Source organism: Pseudochaenichthys georgianus, unplaced genomic scaffold, assembly GCF_902827115.2.
Source record: "Pseudochaenichthys georgianus unplaced genomic scaffold, fPseGeo1.2 scaffold_642_arrow_ctg1, whole genome shotgun sequence".
NCBI lineage: Eukaryota > Metazoa > Chordata > Actinopteri > Perciformes > Channichthyidae > Pseudochaenichthys > Pseudochaenichthys georgianus.
In genome coordinates this window covers 96,110-120,863 of record NW_027263198.1, presented here as the reverse complement: position 1 = coordinate 120,863, position 24,754 = coordinate 96,110, and the positions used below count along the sequence as shown (strand labels likewise).

General features: G+C 55.0%; 3 protein-coding genes across 3 annotated transcripts; all 3 read left to right on the top strand.

Moving 5' to 3' along the window:
- The first annotated feature begins 1,836 nt into the window (after positions 1-1,836).
- On the top strand, positions 1,837-3,552 carry ugcg (UDP-glucose ceramide glucosyltransferase). The gene is made up of 2 exons (XM_034079530.2): positions 1,837-1,960; positions 2,104-3,552. Exons 1-2 carry the CDS (start codon positions 1,889-1,891, stop codon positions 2,272-2,274), a joined length of 243 nt encoding a protein of 80 aa, XP_033935421.2. The 5' UTR covers positions 1,837-1,888; the 3' UTR covers positions 2,275-3,552.
- A 278-nt stretch (positions 3,553-3,830) lies between these two features.
- hsdl2 (hydroxysteroid dehydrogenase like 2) lies at positions 3,831-19,456 on the top strand. The gene is made up of 11 exons (XM_034079529.2): positions 3,831-3,950; positions 4,540-4,703; positions 6,356-6,454; positions 6,569-6,683; positions 6,775-6,878; positions 6,961-7,059; positions 14,907-15,101; positions 15,174-15,245; positions 16,448-16,594; positions 18,452-18,580; positions 19,110-19,456. Exons 1-11 carry the CDS (start codon positions 3,934-3,936, stop codon positions 19,223-19,225), a joined length of 1,257 nt encoding a protein of 418 aa, XP_033935420.1. The 5' UTR covers positions 3,831-3,933; the 3' UTR covers positions 19,226-19,456.
- On the top strand, positions 19,303-23,966 carry LOC139433569 (sarcoplasmic reticulum histidine-rich calcium-binding protein-like). Its single transcript, XM_071202626.1, has 3 exons — positions 19,303-19,308; positions 19,563-19,756; positions 20,468-23,966. Exons 1-3 carry the CDS (start codon positions 19,303-19,305, stop codon positions 23,964-23,966), a joined length of 3,699 nt encoding a protein of 1,232 aa, XP_071058727.1.
- Positions 23,967-24,754: the final 788 nt, after the last annotated feature.

Here is a 24,754-nt window from a genome sequence, read left to right as displayed (position 1 = left end):
GGAGGGATACGATTGGGCAGACCGTCTGGAGGATACGATTGGGCAGACCGTCTGGAGGATACGATTGGGCAGACCGTCTGGAGGATACGATTGGGCAGACCGTCTGGAGGATACGATTGGGCAGACCGTCTGGAGGATACGATTGGGCAGACCGTCTGGAGGATACGATTGGGCAGACCGTCTGGAGGATACGATTGGGCAGACCGTCTGGAGGATACGATTGGGCAGACCGTCTGGAGGATACGATTGGGCAGACCGTCTGGAGGATACGATTGGGCAGACCGTCTGGGCCGCTCGCTCTGTTGATCTGAATAGCGGTCGCTCCTTCGGTCGTGGTGATCAGCTCTTCTATCTGCGGGGCTGGGTCTCCTGACACAGAGGGCTGCCATCGTCCTTAGTACATACAGATGTACATGGTTTGTTGATGAGGTCAGCTCGTCTGTGTGCTCCTGCAGAGGTCTTCCCCCTCTCGAACAGGGGAGACTGCTGCTGGATGATCACTGAGAGGAGACACGTGAACAGGAATGGAGAAGATACACATGCTTATAGCCTGAGGGCGAGAAAGCTAATAAAACACCCGCAATACTTAGCTCAATCAAGGTAGGATGTGCCTCCTCTGTGCCTCCTCTGTGCCTCCTCTGTGCCTCCTCTGTGCCTCCTCTGTGCCTCCTCTTTGCCTCCTCTTTGCCTCCTCTTTGCCTCCTCTGTGCCTCCTCGTGCCTCCTCTGTGCCTCCTCGTGCCTCCTCGTGCCTCCTCTGTGCCTCCTCGTGCCTCCTCTGTGCCTCCTCGTGCCTCCTCGTGCCTCCTCTGTGCCTCCTCGTGCCTCCTCGTGCCTCCTCTGTGCCTCCTCTGTGCCTCCTCTGTGCCTCCTCGTGCCTCCTCTGTGCCTCCTCGTGCCTCCTCTGTGCCTCCTCGTGCCTCCTCTGTGCCTCCTCGTGCCTCCTCGTGCCTCCTCTGTGCCTCCTCGTGCCTCCTCGTGCCTCCTCTGTGCCTCCTCGTGCCTCCTCTGTGCCTCCTCGTGCCTCCTCTGTGCCTCCTCTGTGCCTCCTCGTGCCTCCTCTGTGCCTCCTCTGTGCCTCCTCTGTGCCTCCTCTGTGCCTCCTCTGTGCCTCCTCTGTGCCTCCTCTGTGCCTCCTCTTTGCCTCCTCGTGCCTCCTCTGTGCCTCCTCGTGCCTCCTCGTGCCTCCTCTGTGCCTCCTCTGTGCCTCCTCTGTGCCTCCTCGTGCCTCCTCTGTGCCTCCTCGTGCCTCCTCTGTGCCTCCTCGTGCCTCCTCTGTGCCTCCTCGTGCCTCCTCGTGCCTCCTCTGTGCCTCCTCGTGCCTCCTCGTGCCTCCTCTGTGCCTCCTCGTGCCTCCTCTGTGCCTCCTCTGTGCCTCCTCTGTGCCTCCTCGTGCCTCCTCTGTGCCTCCTCTGTGCCTCCTCGTGCCTCCTCTGTGCCTCCTCGTGCCTCCTCTGTGCCTCCTCGTGCCTCCTCTGTGCCTCCTCGTGCCTCCTCTGTGCCTCCTCGTGCCTCCCGCAGGACTCCTTTGTCTTTGTCCGTCTGACTCCAGCATGTACCTGTGCTCTCAGGTGCTAGTGATACATGTACCTGTGCTCTCAGGTGCTAATGATACATGTACCTGTGCTAGTGATACATGTACCTGTGCTCTCAGGTGCTAGTGATACATGTACCTGTGCTCTCAGGTGCTAATGATACATGTACCTGTGCTCTCAGGTGCTAATGATACATGTACCTGTGCTAGTGATACATGTACCTGTGCTCTCAGGTGCTAATGATACATGTACCTGTGCTAGTGATACATGTACCTGTGCTCTCAGGTGCTAGTGATACATGTACCTGTGCTCTCAGGTGCTAATGATACATGTACCTGTGCTCTCAGGTGGGACATGATGGTCTTCTTCATGTGTCACTGCCTGGCCTGGTTCATCTCAGACTACATCCAGCTCACTGGAGTCCAGGTACAGTACATGCTTTTATTTTGAAATGTACATTATACTGTTATAGCTCAACAATTACCAACATATGAAAGTAACTAACTTTAGAATAAAAAGGGAATGTTTCTGTGATGGGATGATGATGTAAAGCGTGGTGGTGCCTGCAGGGCGGCGCTCTCTGCTTCTCCAAGCTGGACTTCGCGGTGGCTTGGTTCATCAGAGAGTCCATGGCCGTGCAGATCTTCCTGTCTGCGCTCTGGGACCCCACGATCTCCTGGAGGACGGGTCGGTACCGGCTACGCTGTGGAGGCACGGCCGAGGAGATCCTGGACGTCTAGAGGGGGGGGGGGAGAGAGAGTGTGAGTGTGAGTGTGAGTGTGAGTGTGAGAGAGAATATCCTGGACGTCTAGAGTGAGAGAGAGAGAGAGAGAGAGAGAGAGTGAGAGAGAGAGAGAGAGATTTTATCTATTTATGTTCCTTTGGTGCTAAACTTGTTGATGCCAGAACAAGCCAATGAGACGCCTCGCACTGAACCACCTGATCTTTGATCAGAACGCCAAACAGCCTATCAGGAGGGAGCAGTCAAAACGCTCCTCCCTGATTGGCTGCTGTACAGAAACCCTGAGAGCTGATTGGAGAATATTCTGCTGACATGAATCCAGACTGAAGGGGACAGGGTCTGAGGTTCAGGGGCAGCTCGTTGGTGTAAACAGAGTTTCTGTTGAGCTCCGAAACATTTCCTCGTCTCCTGAGGACCATCTCGAGGTTCTGCACCTGAACACCTGCTACCTGTCACTCACACCTGCTACCTGTCACTCACACCTGCTACCTGTCACACACCTGCTCACACACACCTGCTCACTTCAAACTCTGGTTCTCATAAATCAAGAAAGAGAGAAAATTAGAACCGAATCCTAAAATCTAAATACCTGAAATCTGAAGATGACCATCAGCAGGTGAGCAGTGTGACGGAGTGATGTCACTTCCTGCTGTTATTACAGGTGTGTGATGTCACTTCCTGCTGTTATTACAGGTGTGACAGGCAGGTGTGTGATGTCACTTCCTGCTGTTATTACAGGTGTGACAGGCAGGTGTGTGATGTCACTTCCTGCTGTTATTACAGGTGTGTGATGTCACTTCCTGCTGTTATTACAGGTGTGTGATGTCACTTCCTGCTGTTATTACAGGTGTGACAGGCAGGTGTGTGATGTCACTTCCTGCTGTTATTACAGGTGTGACAGGCAGGTCGTCCAATCTAATTTCTTCGTGCCAAAACAGCGGCCAATCAGATCACAGGATTTTACTTTTTATTTGACTGCTTTTGTTAAAGTCCCCCCCCCCCCCCAAGAAGATTATTCTAATGATTATTTTAATGATTCCAGTATTAACGGTCACAACATTTAATCTGCAAATAAAGACCAACATTTCAGAGTCGTGTGTGTTAGGGGGTTTGGTTGATGACATCATCGTGAGTCGGACGAACCCGTCGTCCAATAGGATCATCAGGATTTGTTTGTTGTTTTTTTATTGAACTGATCTGCTGTAGTCTGCAAACCGACCAATCACAGAGGGTTGTGTCAACACAGGAACAATAAAGTTTTATCCTTTCAAAACTGCACCTGTGTGTTTGTGCTGCACTCTGATTGGCTGGGAGGACAAAGTGGGCGGGGCTCCAGTAGCTGCGTCATATTCCCAATTATTACTAAACATGTATTTTGTATTTATGCACGTTATGTAGTTATATATCTATTGATGTGTTTATATACTTATATATTGATGTAGTTATATCTATATTGATGTAGTAGTTATGTTATAGGTTGATATTTATAACTTCAGTATGTCGGTGTTACACATCTCTTCGTCCATGTGCATCTTTGGCTGCAGACCGGAAGTGGGCAGAGTGGATGACTTCCGGTGTGCTGCAGGATCTTTGTAAAGTGGGTGAAAGGTGAAGAAGAAGAACAGGCTGTCATTCAGAGGACCAGAAGACCGTCATCATGCTGCAGAACACAGGGTGAGTCCGCAGAACCCGGCCCACTGACAGCCGAGTTATTCAGGTCTCTCCTCGGGTGCGTTTAACCTCCGGTCTGCTCCTCTCGGGATCCCGTGTTAATAAACGGCGGAGAACCCGGTCCACGAACAGCTGGAACAGAGGGTTACTCGGGTCTCTCCTCGGGTGCGTTTAACCTCCAGTCTGCTCCTCTCTCGCCTTTCAGGGATTCCGTTTCTTTAGTTTGTTTATTAAACGGCCCAGAGTCCTGTTCTGGAGCTTCCGACCTTTCACCCAGAAACTCTACCTCTGTACTTTAGTGAAGCATTCCACGTCCTTTCACAATAAGAGCCTTGTCATTATCCAACCAGCGCCATATAGATAGAATACGATTCTATTATATGGCTCTGTATCCGACCTGTTCAGTCCTTTCACAATAAGAGCCGTGTCATTATCCAACCTGTTCTTTCACAATAAGAGCCGTGTCATTATCCAACCTGTTCTTTCACAATAAGAGCCGTGTCATTATCCAACCTGTTCAGTCCTTTCACAATAAGAGCCGTGTCATTATCCAACCTGTTAGCATGTGTTAGCATCCCTCTCTGTGTTGCAGGAAGCTACGGGGCTGCACGCTCTTCATCACGGGAGCGAGTCGAGGCATCGGGAAGGCGATCGCTCTGAAGGCGGCGCGAGACGGAGCGAACATCGTGATTGCTGCCAAGACAGCAGAACCTCATCCAAAACTACCAGGAACCATCTATAGTGCTGCCAAGGAGGGTGAGCTAACAGGATAATGCTAACAACACACAGCCCCGCCAAGGAGGGTGAGCTAACAGGATAATGCTAACAACACACAGCCCCGCCAAGGAGGGTGAGCTAACAGGCTAATGCTAACAACACACAGCGCCGCCAAGGAGGGTGAGCTAACAGGCTAATGCTAACAACACACAGCCCCGCCAAGGAGGGTGAGCTAACAGGCTAATGCTAACAACACACAGCCCCGCCAAGGAGGGTGAGCTAACAGGCTATTGCTAACAACACACAGCCCCGCCAACAAGGGTGAGCTAACAGGCTAATGCTCACAACACACAGCCCCGCCAAGGAGGGTGAGCTAACAGGCTAATGCTAACAACACACAGCCCCGCCAAGGAGCGTGAGCTAACAGGGTAATGCTAACAACACACAGCACCGCCAAGGAGGGTGAGCTAACAGGCTAATGCTAACAACACACAGCCCCGCCAAGGAGCGTGAGCTAACAGGCTAATGCTAACAACACACAGCCCCGCCAAGGAGGGTGAGCTAACAGGCTAATGCTCACAACACACAGCCCCGCCAAGGAGGGTGAGCTAACAGGCTAATGTTAACAACACACAGCGCCGCCAAGGAGGGTGAGCTAACAGGCTAATGCTCACAACACACAGCCCCGCCAAGGAGGGTGAGCTAACAGGCTAATGTTAACAACACACAGCGCCGCCAAGGAGGGTGAGCTAACAGGCTAATGCTCACAACATACAGCCCTGCCAAGGAGGGTGAGCTAACAGGCTAATGCTAACAACACACAGCCCCGCCAAGGAGGGTGAGCTAACAGGCTAATGCTCACAACACACAGCCCCGCCAAGGAGGGTGAGCTAACAGGCTAATGCTAACAACACACAGCCCCGCCAAGGAGCGTGAGCTAACAGGCTAATGCTAACAACACACAGCCCCGCCAAGGAGGTTGAGCTAACAGGCTAATGCTAACAACACACAGCCCCGCCAAGGAGCATGAGCTAACAGGCTAATGCTAACAACACACAGCCCCGCCAAGGAGCGTGAGCTAACAGGCTAATGCTAACAACACACAGCCCCGCCAAGGAGGGTGAGCTAACAGGCTAATGCTCACAACACACAGCCCCGCCAAGGAGCGTGAGCTAACAGGCTAATGCTAACAACACACAGCCCCGCCAAGGAGCATGAGCTAACAGGCTAATGCTAACAACACACAGCCCCGCCAAGGAGCGTGAGCTAACAGGCTAATGCTAACAACACACAGCGCCGCCAAGGAGGTTGAGCTAACAGGCTAATGCTAACAACACACAGCCCCGCCAAGGAGCATGAGCTAACAGGCTAATGCTAACAACACACAGCCCCGCCAAGGAGCATGAGCTAACAGGCTAATGCTAACAACACACAGCCCCACCAAGGGGCGTGAGCTAACAGGCTAATGCTAACAACACACAGCGCCGCCAAGGAGGTTGAGCTAACAGGCTAATGCTAACAACACACAGCCCCGCCAAGGAGCGTGAGCTAACAGGCTAATGCTAACAACACACAGCCCCGCCAAGGAGCGTGAGCTAACAGGCTAATGCTCAAACACTGCAGGAAGTAAAACGTAATTCATACAAATATATAAAATATAACGTGTGTGCGGTGTCTCTCTCTCTCTCTAGTGGAGGAGGCGGGGGGGCAGGCGTTAGCATGTATTGTTGATATTCGTGACGAGCAGCAGGTCGTAGACGCAGTTCAAAAAGCCATCGAGAGATTCGGAGGTAAGACGTTAAATCATTAAAACTCCTGAGAAATGAAACAACAGGAAGTCATAAATGCTGATGTAGCCCCGAGCCCTCACTGACATCATCACTGTGCTGCTCTCTGATTGGCAGGAATCGACATCCTGGTGAACAACGCGTCGGCCATCAGCCTCACAGGGACTCTGGAGACTCCTCTGAAGAGAGTGGACCTGATGCTGGGGGTCAACCTGAGGGGGACATATTTAACGTAACACACACACACACACACACACACACACACACACACACACACACACACACACACACACGTTCTCCTCACATCCTGTGTGTGTGAACAGGTCGAAGCTGGTTCTTCCTCACCTGCTGAAGAGTCGTTCTCCTCACATCCTGAATCTGTCTCCGCCTCTCAACCTGAACCCCATCTGGTTCAAGAACCACACAGGTAACCATAGCAGTAACCATAGCAACCAGCCAGCATCCCATCATGCACCTGTGCTCTGATGACCCTCTGTTTGTGTCTGCAGCCTACACCATGGCTAAGTACGGCATGTCCATGTGTGTCCTGGGGATGGCCGAGGAGTTCAGAGGTCAGGTGGCCGTCAACGCCCTGTGGCCCAAAACTGGTAATATTACTATATCTATATTATTAGGGTCAGGCTAGAGAGTGGCTTCAGAGGGTCCGAGACCAGAGCCCTGTGCCACAGCTAGAGAGTGGCTTCAGAGGGTCCGAGACCTGTACCACAGCTAGAGAGAGGCTTCAGAGGGTCCGAGACCTGTACCACAGCTAGAGAGTGGCTTCAGAGGGTCCGAGACCTGTACCACAGCTAGAGAGTGGCTTCAGAGGGTCCGAGACCTGTACCACAGCTAGAGAGTGGCTTCAGAGGGTCCGAGACCTGTACCACAGCTAGAGAGTGGCTTCAGAGGGTCCGAGACCAGAGCCCTGTGCCACAGCTAGAGAGTGGCTTCAGAGGGTCCGAGACCTGTACCACAGATAGAGAGTGGCTTCAGAGGGTCCGAGACCTGTACCACAGCTAGAGAGTGGCTTCAGAGGGTCCGAGACCTGTACCACAGCTAGAGAGTGGCTTCAGAGGGTCCGAGACCTGTGCCACAGCTAGAGAGTGGCTTCAGAGGGTCCGAGACCTGTACCACAGCTAGAGAGTGGCTTCAGAGGGTCCGAGACCTGTACCACAGCTAGAGAGTGGCTTCAGAGGGTCCGAGACCTGTTCCACAGCTAGAGAGTGGCTTCAGAGGGTCCGAGACCTGTACCACAGCTAGAGAGTGGCTTCAGAGGGTCCGAGACCTGTTCCACAGCTAGAGAGTGGCTTCAGAGGGTCCGAGACCTGTACCACAGCTAGAGAGTGGCTTCAGAGGGTCCGAGACCTGTACCACAGCTAGAGAGTGGCTTCAGAGGGTCCGAGACCTGTACCACAGCTAGAGAGTGGCTTCAGAGGGTCCGAGACCTGTACCACAGCTAGAGAGTGGCTTCAGAGGGTCCGAGACCTGTACCACAGCTAGAGAGTGGCTTCAGAGGGTCCGAGACCTGTACCACAGCTAGAGAGTGGCTTCAGAGGGTCCGAGACCTGTGCCACAGCTAGAGAGTGGCTTCAGAGGGTCCGAGACCTGTACCACAGCTAGAGAGTGGCTTCAGAGGGTCCGAGACCTGTACCACAGCTAGAGAGTGGCGTCAGAGGGTCCGAGACCTGTTCCACAGCTAGAGAGTGGCTTCAGAGGGTCCGAGACCTGTACCACAGCTAGAGAGTGGCTTCAGAGGGTCCGAGACCTGTTCCACAGCTAGAGAGTGGCTTCAGAGGGTCCGAGACCTGTACCACAGCTAGAGAGTGGCTTCAGAGGGTCCGAGACCTGTACCACAGCTAGAGAGTGGCTTCAGAGGGTCCGAGACCTGTACCACAGCTAGAGAGTGGCTTCAGAGGGTCCGAGACCTGTACCACAGCTAGAGAGAGGCTTCAGAGGGTCCGAGACCTGTACCACAGCTAGAGAGTGGCTTCAGAGGGTCCGAGACCAGAGCCCTGTGCCACAGCTAGAGAGTGGCTTCAGAGGGTCCGAGACCTGTACCACAGCTAGAGAGAGGCTTCAGAGGGTCCGAGACCTGTACCACAGCTAGAGAGTGGCTTCAGAGGGTCCGAGACCAGAGCCCTGTGCCACAGCTAGAGAGTGGCTTCAGAGGGTCCGAGACCTGTACCACAGCTAGAGAGAGGCTTCAGAGGGTCTGAGACCTGTTCCACAGCTAGAGAGTGGCTTCAGAGGGTCCGAGACCTGTTCCACAGCTAGAGAGTGGCTTCAGAGGGTCCGAGACCAGAGCCCTGTGCCACAGCTAGAGAGTGGCTTCAGAGGGTCCGAGACCTGTACCACAGCTAGAGAGTGGCTTCAGAGGGTCCGAGACCTGTACCACAGCTAGAGAGTGGCTTCAGAGGGTCCGAGACCTGTACCACAGCTAGAGAGTGGCTTCAGAGGGTCCGAGACCTGTACCACAGCTAGAGAGTGGCTTCAGAGGGTCCGAGACCTGTTCCACAGCTAGAGAGTGGCTTCAGAGGGTCCGAGACCTGTTCCACAGCTAGAGAGTGGCTTCAGAGGGTCCGAGACCAGAGCCCTGTGCCACAGCTAGAGAGTGGCTTCAGAGGGTCCGAGACCTGTACCACAGCTAGAGAGTGGCTTCAGAGGGTCCGAGACCTGTACCACAGCTAGAGAGTGGCTTCAGAGGGTCCGAGACCTGTACCACAGCTAGAGAGTGGCTTCAGAGGGTCCGAGACCTGTACCACAGCTAGAGAGTGGCTTCAGAGGGTCCGAGACCTGTTCCACAGCTAGAGAGTGGCTTCAGAGGGTCCGAGACCTGTTCCACAGCTAGAGAGTGGCTTCAGAGGGTCCGAGACCTGTACCACAGCTAGAGAGGGGCTTCAGAGGGTCCGAGACCTGTTCCACAGCTAGAGAGTGGCTTCAGAGGGTCCGAGACCTGTACCACAGCTAGAGAGTGGCTTCAGAGGGTCCGAGACCTGTTCCACAGCTAGAGAGTGGCTTCAGAGGGTCCGAGACCTGTACCACAGCTAGAGAGTGGCTTCAGAGGGTCCGAGACCTGTACCACAGCTAGAGAGTGGCTTCAGAGGGTCCGAGACCTGTACCACAGCTAGAGAGTGGCTTCAGAGGGTCCGAGACCTGTACCACAGCTAGAGAGTGGCTTCAGAGGGTCCGAGACCTGTACCACAGCTAGAGAGTGGCTTCAGAGGGTCCGAGACCTGTACCACAGCTAGAGAGTGGCTTCAGAGGGTCCGAGACCTGTTCCACAGCTAGAGAGAGGCTTCAGAGGGTCCGAGACCTGTACCACAGCTAGAGAGAGGCTTCAGAGGGTCCGAGACCTGTTCCACAGCTAGAGAGTGGCTTCAGAGGGTCCGAGACCTGTACCACAGCTAGAGAGTGGCTTCAGAGGGTCCGAGACCTGTACCACAGCTAGAGAGTGGCTTCAGAGGGTCCGAGACCTGTACCACAGCTAGAGAGTGGCTTCAGAGGGTCCGAGACCTGTACCACAGCTAGAGAGTGGCTTCAGAGGGTCCGAGACCTGTACCACAGCTAGAGAGTGGCTTCAGAGGGTCCGAGACCTGTACCACAGCTAGAGAGTGGCTTCAGAGGGTCCGAGACCTGTACCACAGCTAGAGAGTGGCTTCAGAGGGTCCGAGACCTGTACCACAGCTAGAGAGTGGCTTCAGAGGGTCCGAGACCTGTACCACAGCTAGAGAGTGGCTTCAGAGGGTCCGAGACCTGTACCACAGCTAGAGAGAGGCTTCAGAGGGTCCGAGACCTGTTCCACAGCTAGAGAGTGGCTTCAGAGGGTCCGAGACCTGTACCACAGCTAGAGAGTGGCTTCAGAGGGTCCGAGACCTGTACCACAGCTAGAGAGTGGCTTCAGAGGGTCCGAGACCTGTACCACAGCTAGAGAGTGGCTTCAGAGGGTCCGAGACCTGTACCACAGCTAGAGAGTGGCTTCAGAGGGTCCGAGACCTGTACCACAGCTAGAGAGTGGCTTCAGAGGGTCCGAGACCTGTACCACAGCTAGAGAGTGGCTTCAGAGGGTCCGAGACCTGTACCACAGCTAGAGAGTGGCTTCAGAGGGTCCGAGACCTGTACCACAGCTAGAGAGAGGCTTCAGAGGGTCCGAGACCTGTTCCACAGCTAGAGAGTGGCTTCAGAGGGTCCGAGACCTGTACCACAGCTAGAGAGTGGCTTCAGAGGGTCCGAGACCTGTACCACAGCTAGAGAGTGGCTTCAGAGGGTCCGAGACCTGTACCACAGCTAGAGAGTGGCTTCAGAGGGTCCGAGACCTGTACCACAGCTAGAGAGTGGCTTCAGAGGGTCCGAGACCTGTACCACAGCTAGAGAGTGGCTTCAGAGGGTCCGAGACCTGTACCACAGCTAGAGAGTGGCTTCAGAGGGTCCGAGACCTGTACCACAGCTAGAGAGAGGCTTCAGAGGGTCCGAGACCTGTTCCACAGCTAGAGAGTGGCTTCAGAGGGTCCGAGACCTGTACCACAGCTAGAGAGTGGCTTCAGAGGGTCCGAGACCTGTACCACAGCTAGAGAGTGGCTTCAGAGGGTCCGAGACCTGTACCACAGCTAGAGAGTGGCTTCAGAGGGTCCGAGACCTGTACCACAGCTAGAGAGTGGCTTCAGAGGGTCCGAGACCTGTACCACAGCTAGAGAGTGGCTTCAGAGGGTCCGAGACCTGTACCACAGCTAGAGAGTGGCTTCAGAGGGTCCGAGACCTGTACCACAGCTAGAGAGAGGCTTCAGAGGGTCCGAGACCTGTTCCACAGCTAGAGAGTGGCTTCAGAGGGTCCGAGACCTGTACCACAGCTAGAGAGTGGCTTCAGAGGGTCCGAGACCTGTACCACAGCTAGAGAGTGGCTTCAGAGGGTCCGAGACCTGTACCACAGCTAGAGAGAGGCTTCAGAGGGTCCGAGACCTGTTCCACAGCTAGAGAGTGGCTTCAGAGGGTCCGAGACCAGAGCCCTGTACCACAGCTAGAGAGAGGCTTCAGAGGGTCCGAGACCTGTTCCACAGCTAGAGAGTGGCTTCAGAGGGTCCGAGACCAGAGCCCTGTGCCACAGCTAGAGAGTGGCTTCAGAGGGTCCGAGACCTGTACCACAGCTAGAGAGTGGCTTCAGAGGGTCCGAGACCTGTACCACAGCTAGAGAGTGGCTTCAGAGGGTCCGAGACCTGTACCACAGCTAGAGAGTGGCTTCAGAGGGTCCGAGACCTGTACCACAGCTAGAGAGTGGCTTCAGAGGGTCCGAGACCAGAGCCCTGTGCCACAGCTAGAGAGTGGCTTCAGAGGGTCCGAGACCTGTACCACAGCTAGAGAGTGGCGTCAGAGGGTCCGAGACCTGTACCACAGCTAGAGAGTGGCTTCAGAGGGTCCGAGACCTGTACCACAGCTAGAGAGTGGCTTCAGAGGGTCCGAGACCTGTACCACAGCTAGAGAGAGGCTTCAGAGGGTCCGAGACCTGTACCACAGCTAGAGAGTGGCTTCAGAGGGTCCGAGACCTGTACCACAGCTAGAGAGTGGCTTCAGAGGGTCCGAGACCTGTACCACAGCTAGAGAGTGGCTTCAGAGGGTCCGAGACCTGTACCACAGCTAGAGAGTGGCTTCAGAGGGTCCGAGACCTGTACCACAGCTAGAGAGTGGCTTCAGAGGGTCCGAGACCTGTACCACAGCTAGAGAGTGGCTTCAGAGGGTCCGAGACCTGTACCACAGCTAGAGAGTGGCTTCAGAGGGTCCGAGACCTGTACCACAGCTAGAGAGTGGCTTCAGAGGGTCCGAGACCTGTACCACAGCTAGAGAGTGGCTTCAGAGGGTCTGAGACCAGAGCCCTGTTCCACAGCTAGAGAGTGGCTTCAGAGGGTCCGAGACCTGTACCACAGCTAGAGAGTGGCTTCAGAGGGTCTGAGACCAGAGCCCTGTTCCACAGCTAGAGAGTGGCTTCAGAGGGTCTGAGACCAGAGCCCTGTTCCACAGCTAGAGAGTGGCTTCAGAGGGTCCGAGACCTGTACCACAGCTAGAGAGTGGCTTCAGAGGGTCCGAGACCTGTACCACAGCTAGAGAGTGGCTTCAGAGGGTCCGAGACCTGTACCACAGCTAGAGAGTGGCTTCAGAGGGTCCGAGACCTGTACCACAGCTAGAGAGTGGCTTCAGAGGGTCTGAGACCAGAGCCCTGTTCCACAGCTAGAGAGTGGCTTCAGAGGGTCTGAGACCAGAGCCCTGTACCACAGCTAGAGAGTGGCTTCAGAGGGTCCGAGACCAGAGCCCTGTGCCACAGCTAGAGAGTGGCTTCAGAGGGTCCGAGACCAGAGCCCTGTGCCACAGCTAGAGAGTGGCTTCAGAGGGTCCGAGACCAGAGCCCTGTGCCACAGCTAGAGAGTGGCTTCAGAGGGTCCGAGACCAGAGCCCTGTGCCACAGCTAGAGAGTGGCTTCAGAGGGTCCGAGACCAGAGCCCTGTGCCACAGCTAGAGAGTGGCTTCAGAGGGTCCGAGACCTGTACCACAGCTAGAGAGAGGCTTCAGAGGGTCCGAGACCTGTACCACAGCTAGAGAGAGGCTTCAGAGGGTCCGAGACCAGAGCCCTGTTCCACAGCTGGAGAGTGGCTTCAGAGGGTCCGAGACCAGAGCCCTGTACCACAGCTAGAGAGTGGCTTCAGAGGGTCCGAGACCAGAGCCCTGTACCACAGCTAGAGAGTGGCTTCAGAGGGTCCGAGACCAGAGCCCTGTACCACAGCTAGAGAGTGGCTTCAGAGGGTCTGAGACCTGTACCACAGCTAGAGAGTGGCTTCAGAGGGTCCGAGACCAGAGCCCTGTGCCACAGCTAGAGAGTGGCTTCAGAGGGTCCGAGACCAGAGCCCTGTTCCACAGCTAGAGAGTGGCTTCAGAGGGTCTGAGACCAGAGCCCTGTGCCACAGCTAGAGAGTGGCTTCAGAGGGTCCGAGACCAGAGCCCTGTACCACAGCTAGATAGTGGCTTCAGAGGGTCCGAGACCAGAGCCCTGTACCACAGCTAGATAGTGGCTTCAGAGGGTCTGAGACCAGAGCCCTGTGCCACAGCTTCAGAGTGGCTTCAGAGGGTCTGAGACCAGAGCCCTGTTCCACAGCTAGAGAGTGGCTTCAGAGGGTCTGAGACCAGAGCCCTGTGCCACAGCTTCAGAGTGGCTTCAGAGGGTCCGAGACCAGAGCCCTGTTCCACAGCTAGAGAGTGGCTTCAGAGGGTCCGAGACCAGAGCCCTGTTCCACAGCTAGAGAGTGGCTTCAGAGGGTCCGAGACCAGAGCCCTGTTCCACAGCTAGAGAGTGGCTTCAGAGGGTCTGAGACCAGAGCCCTGTACCACAGCTTCAGAGTGGCTTCAGAGGGTCCGAGACCAGAGCCCTGTGCCACAGCTAGAGAGTGGCTTCAGAGGGTCTGAGACCAGAGCCCTGTTCCACAGCTAGAGAGAGGCTTCAGAGGGTCCGAGACCAGAGCCCTGTTCCACAGCTAGAGAGTGGCTTCAGAGGGTCTGAGACCTGAGCCCTGTTCCACAGCTTCAGAGTGGCTTCAGAGGGTCCGAGACCAGAGCCCTGTTCCACAGCTAGAGAGTGGCTTCAGAGGGTCCGAGACCAGAGCCCTGTACCACAGCTAGAGAGTGGCTTCAGAGGGTCCGAGACCAGAGCCCTGTTCCACAGCTAGAGAGTGGCTTCAGAGGGTCCGAGACCAGAGCCCTGTTCCACAGCTAGAGAGTGGCTTCAGAGGGTCCGAGACCTGTACCACAGCTAGAGAGTGGCTTCAGAGGGTCCGAGACCAGAGCCCTGTTCCACAGCTAGAGAGTGGCTTCAGAGGGTCCGAGACCAGAGCCCTGTTCCACAGCTAGAGAGTGGCTTCAGAGGGTCTGAGACCAGAGCCCTGTACCACAGCTTCAGAGTGGCTTCAGAGGGTCCGAGACCAGAGCCCTGTTCCACAGCTAGAGAGTGGCTTCAGAGGGTCCGAGACCAGAGCCCTGTTCCACAGCTAGAGAGTGGCTTCAGAGGGTCCGAGACCAGAGCCCTGTTCCACAGCTAGAGAGTGGCTTCAGAGGGTCTGAGACCAGAGCCCTGTACCACAGCTTCAGAGTGGCTTCAGAGGGTCCGAGACCAGAGCCCTGTGCCACAGCTAGAGAGTGGCTTCAGAGGGTCTGAGACCAGAGCCCTGTTCCACAGCTAGAGAGAGGCTTCAGAGGGTCCGAGACCAGAGCCCTGTTCCACAGCTAGAGAGTGGCTTCAGAGGGTCTGAGACCTGAGCCCTGTTCCACAGCTTCAGAGTGGCTTCAGAGGGTCCGAGACCAGAGCCCTGTTCCACAGCTAGAGAGTGGCTTCAGAGGGTCCGAGACCAGAGCCCTGTACCACAGCTCGAGAGTTAGGGTTAGTGATGTGTGTGTGTGTGTGTGTGTGTGTGTGTGTGTGTGTCAGCGATCCAGACGGCAGCGATGGAGATGTTGGGGGGGGAGGGCGTCTCTAAGCAGTGCCGCACGGTGGACATCATGGCCGACGCTGCGTACGCTGTCCTCTCTCGAGGGACTGACTTCACGGGGAACTTCCTGGTGGACGAAGATGTCCTGAGACAGCAGGGGGTCCAAGACTTTGAGCAGTACTCTGTGCAGCCAGGTGAGCTAACGAGCTAACAGAGCTAACACACTCATCAGCTGGTACTCATGCTGGCCTCTGATTGGTCCACAGGTCACCCCCTGCTGCCAGACTTCTTCCTGGACGACGCCCCTGAGACGCTGGTGGAGAAGATGGAGCAACACGGTGAACACGTTATTAAAAACATGTTGCCCGTAAAGGTGGAGTAGGTACGTTTGAGAATCCGGCTCGAGATCGCTAGCATTTGAAAATACACAACCGGAGAAAATCTGCCCCTTCCTCTCAGAGCCCCTCCCCCACAGAGCCCCTTCCTCTCAGAGCCCCTCCCCCACAGAGCCCCTTCCTCTCAGAGCCCCTCCCCCACAGAGCCCCTTCCTCTCAGAGCCCCTCCCCCACAGAGCCCCTCCCCCACAGAGCCCCTCCCCCACAGAGCCCCTTCCTCTCAGAGCCCCTCCCCCACAGAGCCCCTTCCTCTCAGAGCCCCTCCCCCACAGAGCCCCTTCCTCTCAGAGCCCCTCCCCCACAGAGCCCCTTCCTCTCAGAGCCCCTCCCCCACAGAGCCCCTCCCCCACAGAGCCCCTCCCCCACAAAGCCCCTTCCTCTCAGAGCCCCTCCCCCACATAGCCCCTTCCTCTCAGAGCCCCTCCCCCACAAAGCCCCTTCCTCTCAGAGCCCCTCCCCCACAGAGCCCCTTCCTCTCAGAGCCCCTCCCCCACAGAGCCCCTCCCCCACAGAGCCCCTCCCCCACAAAGCCCCTTCCTCTCAGAGCCCCTCCCCCACATAGCCCCTTCCTCTCAGAGCCCCTCCCCCACAGAGCCCCTTCCTCTCAGAGCCCCTCCCCCACAGAGCCCCTTCCTCTCAGAGCCCCTCCCCCACAGAGCCCCTCCCCCACAAAGCCCCTTCCTCTCAGAGCCCCTCCCCCACATAGCCCCTTCCTCTCAGAGCCCCTCCCCCACAGAGCCCCTTCCTCTCAGAGCCCCTCCCCCACAGAGCCCCTTCCTCTCAGAGCCCCTCCCCCACAGAGCCCCTCCCCCACAGAGCCCCTCCCCCACAGAGCCCCTCCCCCACAGAGCCCCTCCCCCACATAGCCCCTCCCCCAACACACACGAACGCGCACATGACCAATGAGGGCAGAGATCAGTGTGTGCCCCGATGGCAGGCTGTCACAGCACCACGGCTTCTTCCACAGAGGACGTGTTTATGGATCTGTGGTGAAAGCACTTCAGATGTTCGTCGCTCTCGGCGTTCAGAGCACTCCGTGGAATACAACACAAAGTGCATCTCCAGCCGGTTTCTGAAACTTACCCCACCTTTGAGATGTCCATGTTTACTGTAAGTGTTAACCAGGTGTTATCTCCTGTTGCCAGGGGCGACCCCAACCTTCAGACCCCCAACATCATCGGCCACGCCCCTCTCTGGAGGACCAATAGAAAACACCTTTGACGCCATCAAGGCGGTGATCAACGAAGACGTTATCAAGACGACGCAGGGCATCTACCAGTTCGACCTCTCAGGTAACGTCATGCGTTCTTGGGAGTCGGGAGCGCTGATCATTAATTCCGGCAAGTTACTCAGACCTACTAATTGGCCGAACAGAAGTTGTTGAGTCGATGTATCTATCCTCGAAACCGGGGATAATGAAAAGCACATTCAAACTTTCATTTAACAAATCAATTCACGTACACATCTAGTCCCGCGTGAGTCAGAGGCCCTTCCTCACAGGGGGCGGGGTACCATCTTTCAACAACCATTCAGCTTTCAACACAGAAATTCAAGCGATATTTTGCAAGTTCGAGAGAACCTTACGGGGAGAACCCCACGGGGAGAACCCCAGCTCTCCAGGGAGAGAGTATACCAGGGGACCCCCCCCCCTCTCTAGTTTGCTCCCTCTGCCAGTGTCTCTAAAACAGGATATAGAAACCTAAAGACCCCTCCCCCACACCCATATGTGTGGAAGCTGGGCGTGGCCTCTGAGGGACATGACCAGACATATGCTATGGCTCTGGCACAAGACACACCTTCCCATGTCTGTGTAAAAAGGACATGACCCCGACTCTGCAGGACTTGCAACATATTATTCTCGGCTATGACATAACCACCTTTTTGGGGCCTCAGTGTGTTTCGCCTGAAGTCTGGAGCCTGTCCTCATAAGGAGATGTGTTTATGTCCTCATAAGGAGATGTGTTCATGTCCTCATAAGGAGATGTGTTCATGTCCTCATAAGGAGATGTCTTTATGTCCTCATAAGGAGATGTGTTTATGTCCTCATAAGGAGATGTGTTTATGTCCTCATAAGGAGATGTCTTTATGTCCTCATAAGGAGATGTCTTTATGTCCTCATAAGGAGATGTGTTCATGTCCTCATAAGGATATGTCTTTATGTCCTCATAAGGATATGTGTTCATGTCCTCATAAGGAGATGTGTTCATGTCCTCATAAGGAGATGTGTTCATGTCCTCATAAGGAGATGTGTTTATGTCCTCATAAGGAGATGTGTTCATGTCCTCATAAGGAGATGTGTTCATGTCCTCATAAGGAGATGTCTTTATGTCCTCATAAGGAGATGTCTTTATGTCCTCATAAGGAGATGTGTTTATGTCCTCATAAGGAGATGTGTTCATGTCCTCATAAGGATATGTCTTTATGTCCTCATAAGGATATGTGTTCATGTCCTCATAAGGAGATGTATTTATGTCCTCATAAGGAGATGTGTTTATGGCCTCATAAGGAGATGTGTTTATGTCCTGATAAGGAGATGTGTTCATGTCCTCATAAGGAGATGTGTTTATGGCCTCATAAGGAGATGTGTTTATGTCCTGATAAGGAGATGTGTTCATGTCCTCATAAGGATATGTGTTCATGTTCTCATAAGGAGATGTCTTTATGTCCTCATAAGGATATGTGTTCATGTCCTCATAAGGATATGTGTTCATGTCCTCATAAGGAGATGTTTTTATGTCCTCATAAGGAAATGTGTTCATGTCCTCATAAGGAGATGTGTTTATGTCCAAATAAGGAGATGTGTTCATGTCCTCATAAGGAGATGTCTTTATGTCCTCATAAGGAGATGTGTTCATGTCCTCATAAGGAGATGTGTTCATGTCCAAATAAGGAGATGTGTTCATGTCCTCATAAGGAGATGTCTTTATGTCCTCATAAGGAGATGTTTTTATGTCCTCATAAGGAGATGTGTTCATGTCCTCATAAGGAGATGTTTTTATGTCCTCATAAGGAGATGTTTTTATGTCCTCATAAGGAGATGTGTTCATGTCCAAATAAGGAGATGTCTTTATGTCCTCATAAGGAGATGTTTTTATGTCCTCATAAGGAGATTTTGAGTTTAAATGTTTATGTGTTTATATGTTTATAAGGTGAGAATGCGGGCGTCTGGTTCCTGGACCTGAAGAGCGGGTCCGGGGGGGCGGGACCTGGTCAGCCGCCCGTCAAAGCGGATGTCGTCATGACGATGGACTCAGCCGACTTCACCAAGATGTTCGCAGGTATTCAGCCGACACACCTGTTGACTAATGCTGTTACAGTATGATGCTAACTTTAGCTGTTAGCTGCTAACTGCTACAGTATGATGCTAACTTTAGCTATTAGCCAATAACTGCTACAGTATGATGCTAACTTTAGCTTTTAGCCGCTAACCGATACAGTATGATGTTAACTGTTAGCAGCTAACCGCTACAGTATGATGCTACATTTAGATGTAAGCCACTAACTGCTACAGTATGATGTTAACTTTAGCTGTTAGCAGCTAACCGCTATAGTATGATGTTAACTTTAGCTGTTACCAGCTAACCGCTACAGTATGATGTTAACCTTAGCTGTTAGCAGCTAACCGCTACAGTATGATGTTAGCTGTTAGCCGCTAACCGATACAGTATGATGTAGCTAACCGCTACAGTATGATGTTAGCTGTTAGCAGCTAACCGCTACAGAATGATGTTAGCTGTTAGCAGCTAACCGCTACAGTATGATGCGTTCAGGCTCTCTCTGTACAAACGGTAACTCTGTGTTCTGCAGGGCAGCTGAAGCCCACCATGGCCTTCATGGGGGGGAAACTGAGGATCAAAGGAGACATGGCACTCGCTCTGAAGCTGGAGAAGCTGATGGGGAGGATGAACAAGGCCAAGCTGTGAGGAGACAAGGAGACGTGTTCAAAAAAGTTATAACGTTTCACACTGAGATCTCAGGAACTCACACTTAGTGATTAAAGATGGTGGTCAGGTGATCTGATCAGGAAGTGTTTCTGGTCAGGTGATCTGATCAGGAAGTGTTTCTGGTCAGGTGATCTGATCAGGAAGTGTTTCTGGTCAGGTGATCTGATCAGGAAGTGTTTTTATGTGAATAATAAAACCTGTGTTATTAAACCGGCGTCTGATTGTTATTATTATTATCTGTTAGAAATTAATAAACTGTCATTAATTACTCCATAAACTGTTTAATGTGTTCCTCACGATTTCATTAAAACACGAGGAGCACCTGGATGAGAGACACGAGGAGCACCTGGATGCGAGACACGAGGAGCACCTGGATGCGAGACGGGAGGAGCACCTGGATGAGAGACACGGGGAGCACCTGGATGCGAGACACGAGGAGCACCTGGATGAGAGACACGAGGAGCACCTGGATGAGAGACACGAGGAGCACCTGGATGAGAGACACGAGGAGCACCTGGATGAGAGACACGAGGAGCACCTGGATGAGAGACACGAGGAGCACCTGGATGAGAGACACGAGGAGCACCTGGATGAGAGACACGAGGAGCACCTGGATGAGAGACACGAGGAGCACCTGGATGAGAGACACGAGGAGCACCTGGATGAGAGACACGAGGAGCACCCGGATGAGAGACACGAGGAGCACCCGGATGAGAGACACGAGGAGCACCTGGATGAGAGACACGAGGAGCACCTGGATGAGAGACACGGGGAGCACCTGGATGAGAGACACGAGGAGCACCTGGATGAGAGACACGAGGAGCACCTGGATGAGAGACACGAGGAGCACCTGGATGAGAGACACGAGGAGCACCTGGATGAGAGACGGGAGGAGCACCTGGATGAGAGACACGAGGAGCACCTGGATGAGAGACACGAGGAGCACCTGGATGAGAGACACGAGGAGCACCTGGATGAGAGACGGGAGGAGCACCTGGATGAGAGACGGGAGGAGCACCTGGATGAGAGACGGGAGGAGCACCTGGATGAGAGACGGGAGGAGCACCTGGATGAGAGACACGAGGAGCACCTGGATGAGAGACGGGAGGAGCACCTGGATGAGAGACGGGAGGAGCACCTGGATGAGAGACGGGAGGAGCACCTGGATGAGAGACGGGAGGAGCACCTGGATGAGAGACGGGAGTAGCACCTGGATGAGAGACGGGAGGAGCACCTGGATGAGAGACACGAGGAGCACCTGGATGCGAGACACGGGGAGCACCTGGATGAGAGACACGGGGAGCACCTGGATGAGAGACACGAGGAGCACCTGGATGAGAGACACGGGGAGCACCTGGATGAGAGACACGAGGAGCACCCGGATGAGAGACACGAGGAGCACCTGGATGAGGGACGGGAGGAGCACCTGGATGAGAGACACGAGGAGCACCTGGATGAGGGACGGGAGGAGCACCTGGATGAGAGACACGGGGAGCACCCGGATGAGGGACGGGAGGAGCACCTGGATGAGGGACGGGAGGAGCACCTGGATGAGAGACACGGGGAGCACCCGGATGAGGGACGGGAGGAGCACCTGGATGAGAGACACGGGGAGCACCCGGATGAGGGACGGGAGGAGCACCCGGATGAGAGACACGGGGAGCACCCGGATGAGGGACGGGAGGAGCACCCGGATGAGGGACGGGAGGAGCACCCGGATGCGAGACACGAGGAGCACCCGGATGAGAGACACGAGGAGCACCCGGATGCGAGACACGAGGAGCACCTGGATGAGGGACGGGAGGAGCACCTGGATGAGAGACACGGGGAGCACCTGGATGCGAGACACGAGGAGCACCTGGATGAGAGACACGAGGAGCACCTGGATGAGAGACACGGGGAGCACCTGGATGAGAGACACGAGGAGCACCTGGATGCGAGACACGAGGAGCACCTGGATGAGGGACGGGAGGAGCACCTGGATGAGAGACACGGGGAGCACCTGGATGAGGGACGGGAGGAGCACCTGGATGAGAGACACGGGGAGCACCTGGATGAGGGACGGGAGGAGCACCCGGATGAGAGACACGGGGAGCACCTGGATGAGAGACACGGGGAGCACCTGGATGAGGGACGGGAGGAGCACCTGGATGAGAGACGGGAGGAGCACCTGGATGAGAGACACGGGGAGCACCTGGATGAGAGACACGGGGAGCACCTGGATGAGAGACACGAGGAGCACCTGGATGAGAGACACGAGGAGCACCTGGATGAGAGACGGGAGGAGCACCCGGATGAGAGACACGAGGAGCACCTGGATGAGAGACACGAGGAGCACCTGGATGAGAGACACGAGGAGCACCTGGATGAGAGACGGGAGGAGCACCTGGATGAGGGACGGGAGGAGCACCTGGATGAGGGACGGGAGGAGCACCTGGATGAGAGACACGAGGAGCACCTGGATGAGGGACGGGAGGAGCACCTGGATGAGAGACACGAGGAGCACCTGGATGAGAGACACGAGGAGCACCTGGATGAGAGACACGAGGAGCACCTGGATGAGAGACACGAGGAGCACCTGGATGAGAGACACGAGGAGCACCTGGATGAGAGACACGAGGAGCACCTGGATGAGAGACACGGGGAGCACCCGGATGAGAGACACGAGGAGCACCCGGATGAGAGACACGAGGAGCACCTGGATGAGAGACACGAGGAGCACCCGGATGAGAGACACGAGGAGCACCCGGATGAGAGACACGAGGAGCACCTGGATGAGAGACACGAGGAGCACCTGGATGAGGGACGGGAGGAGCACCTGGATGAGAGACACGGGGAGCACCTGGATGTGAGACACGAGGAGCACCTGGATGAGGGACGGGAGGAGCACCCGGATGTGAGACACGAGGAGCACCTGGATGAGAGACACGAGGAGCACCTGGATGAGAGACACGAGGAGCACCTGGATGAGAGACACGAGGAGCACCTGGATGAGAGACACGAGGAGCACCTGGATGAGAGACACGAGGAGCACCTGGATGAGAGACACGGGGAGCACCTGGATGAGGGACGGGAGGAGCACCTGGATGAGAGACGGGAGGAGCACCTGGATGAGAGACACGAGGAGCACCTGGATGAGAGACACGAGGAGCACCTGGATGAGAGACACGAGGAGCACCTGGATGAGAGACACGGGGAGCACCTGGATGCGAGACAGGAGGAGCACCTGGATGAGAGACACGAGGAGCACCTGGATGCGAGACAGGAGGAGCACCTGGATGAGGGACACGAGGAGCACCCGGATGAGAGACACGAGGAGCACCTGGATGAGAGACGGGAGGAGCACCTGGATGAGGGACGGGAGGAGCACCTGGATGAGGGACGGGAGGAGCACCTGGATGAGAGACACGAGGAGCACCTGGATGAGAGACACGAGGAGCACCTGGATGAGAGACACGAGGAGCACCTGGATGAGAGACACGAGGAGCACCTGGATGAGAGACACGGGGAGCACCCGGATGAGAGACACGAGGAGCACCCGGATGAGAGACACGGGGAGCACCCGGATGAGAGACACGGGGAGCACCTGGATGAGGGACGGGAGGAGCACCTGGATGAGAGACACGAGGAGCACCTGGATGAGGGACGGGAGGAGCACCTGGATGAGAGACACGGGGAGCACCCGGATGAGGGACGGGAGGAGCACCTGGATGAGGGACGGGAGGAGCACCTGGATGAGAGACACGGGGAGCACCCGGATGAGGGACGGGAGGAGCACCCGGATGAGGGACGGGAGGAGCACCCGGATGCGAGACACGAGGAGCACCCGGATGAGAGACACGAGGAGCACCCGGATGCGAGACACGAGGAGCACCTGGATGAGGGACGGGAGGAGCACCTGGATGAGAGACACGGGGAGCACCTGGATGAGAGACACGAGGAGCACCCGGATGAGAGACACGGGGAGCACCTGGATGAGAGACACGGGGAGCACCTGGATGAGGGACGGGAGGAGCACCTGGATGAGAGACGGGAGGAGCACCTGGATGAGAGACACGGGGAGCACCTGGATGAGAGACACGGGGAGCACCTGGATGAGGGACGGGAGGAGCACCCGGATGTGAGACACGAGGAGCACCCGGATGTGAGACACGAGGAGCACCTGGATGAGAGACACGAGGAGCACCTGGATGAGAGACGGGAGGAGCACCCGGATGAGAGACACGAGGAGCACCTGGATGAGGGACGGGAGGAGCACCCGGATGTGAGACACGAGGAGCACCTGGATGAGAGACACGAGGAGCACCTGGATGAGAGACACGAGGAGCACCTGGATGAGAGACACGAGGAGCACCTGGATGAGAGACACGAGGAGCACCTGGATGAGAGACACGAGGAGCACCTGGATGAGAGACACGAGGAGCACCTGGATGAGGGACACGGGGAGCACCTGGATGAGGGACGGGAGGAGCACCTGGATGAGGGACGGGAGGAGCACCTGGATGAGAGACACGAGGAGCACCTGGATGCGAGACAGGAGGAGCACCTGGATGAGGGACACGAGGAGCACCCGGATGAGAGACACGAGGAGCACCTGGATGAGAGACGGGAGGAGCACCTGGATGAGAGACACGGGGAGCACCTGGATGAGGGACACGGGGAGCACCTGGATGAGGGACACGTTAATAAAGGGGATTTGTGTGAGCCACCTCGGTGTTAACCGGATACTGCTGCGTTGACTTCCTGTCCACCTTCAAAATAAAAGTTTGTTTTTGTGAAGATGTAACTCCTCGAGGCATTCAGCTCGTCTTTGTTTACACAGGTGTGTTGTTTACGTGTTGTTTACACAGGTGTGTTGTTTACGTGTTTTCACAGGTGTGTTGTTTACGTGTTGTTTACACAGGTGTGTTGTTTTCACAGGTGTGTTGTTTACGTGTTGTTTACACAGGTGTGTTGTTTACGTGTTGTTTACACAGGTGTGTTGTTTTCACAGGTGTGTTGTTTACGTGTTGTTTTCACAGGTGTGTTGTTTACACAGGTGTGTTGTTTACGTGTTGTTTACGTGTTGTTTACACAGGTGTGTTGTTTACGTGTTGTTTACACAGGTGTGTTGTTTACGTGTTGTTTACACAGGTGTGTTGTTTTCACAGGTGTGTTGTTTACGTGTTGTTTTCACAGGTGTGTTGTTTACACAGGTGTGTTGTTTACACAGGTGTGTTGTTTACGTGTTGTTTTCACAGGTGTGTTGTTTACGTGTTTTCACAGGTGTGTTGTTTACACAGGTGTGTTGTTTACACAGGTGTGTTGTTTACACAGGTGTGTTGTTTTCACAGGTGTGTTGTTTACGTGTTGTTTTCACAGGTGTGTTGTTTACACAGGTGTGTTGTTTACACAGGTGTGTTGTTTACGTGTTGTTTACACAGGTGTGTTGTTTACACAGGTGTGTTGTTTTCACAGGTGTGTTGTTTGTTCAGGTGTAAACATTACGTCTAAACCAGAGTTACGCGA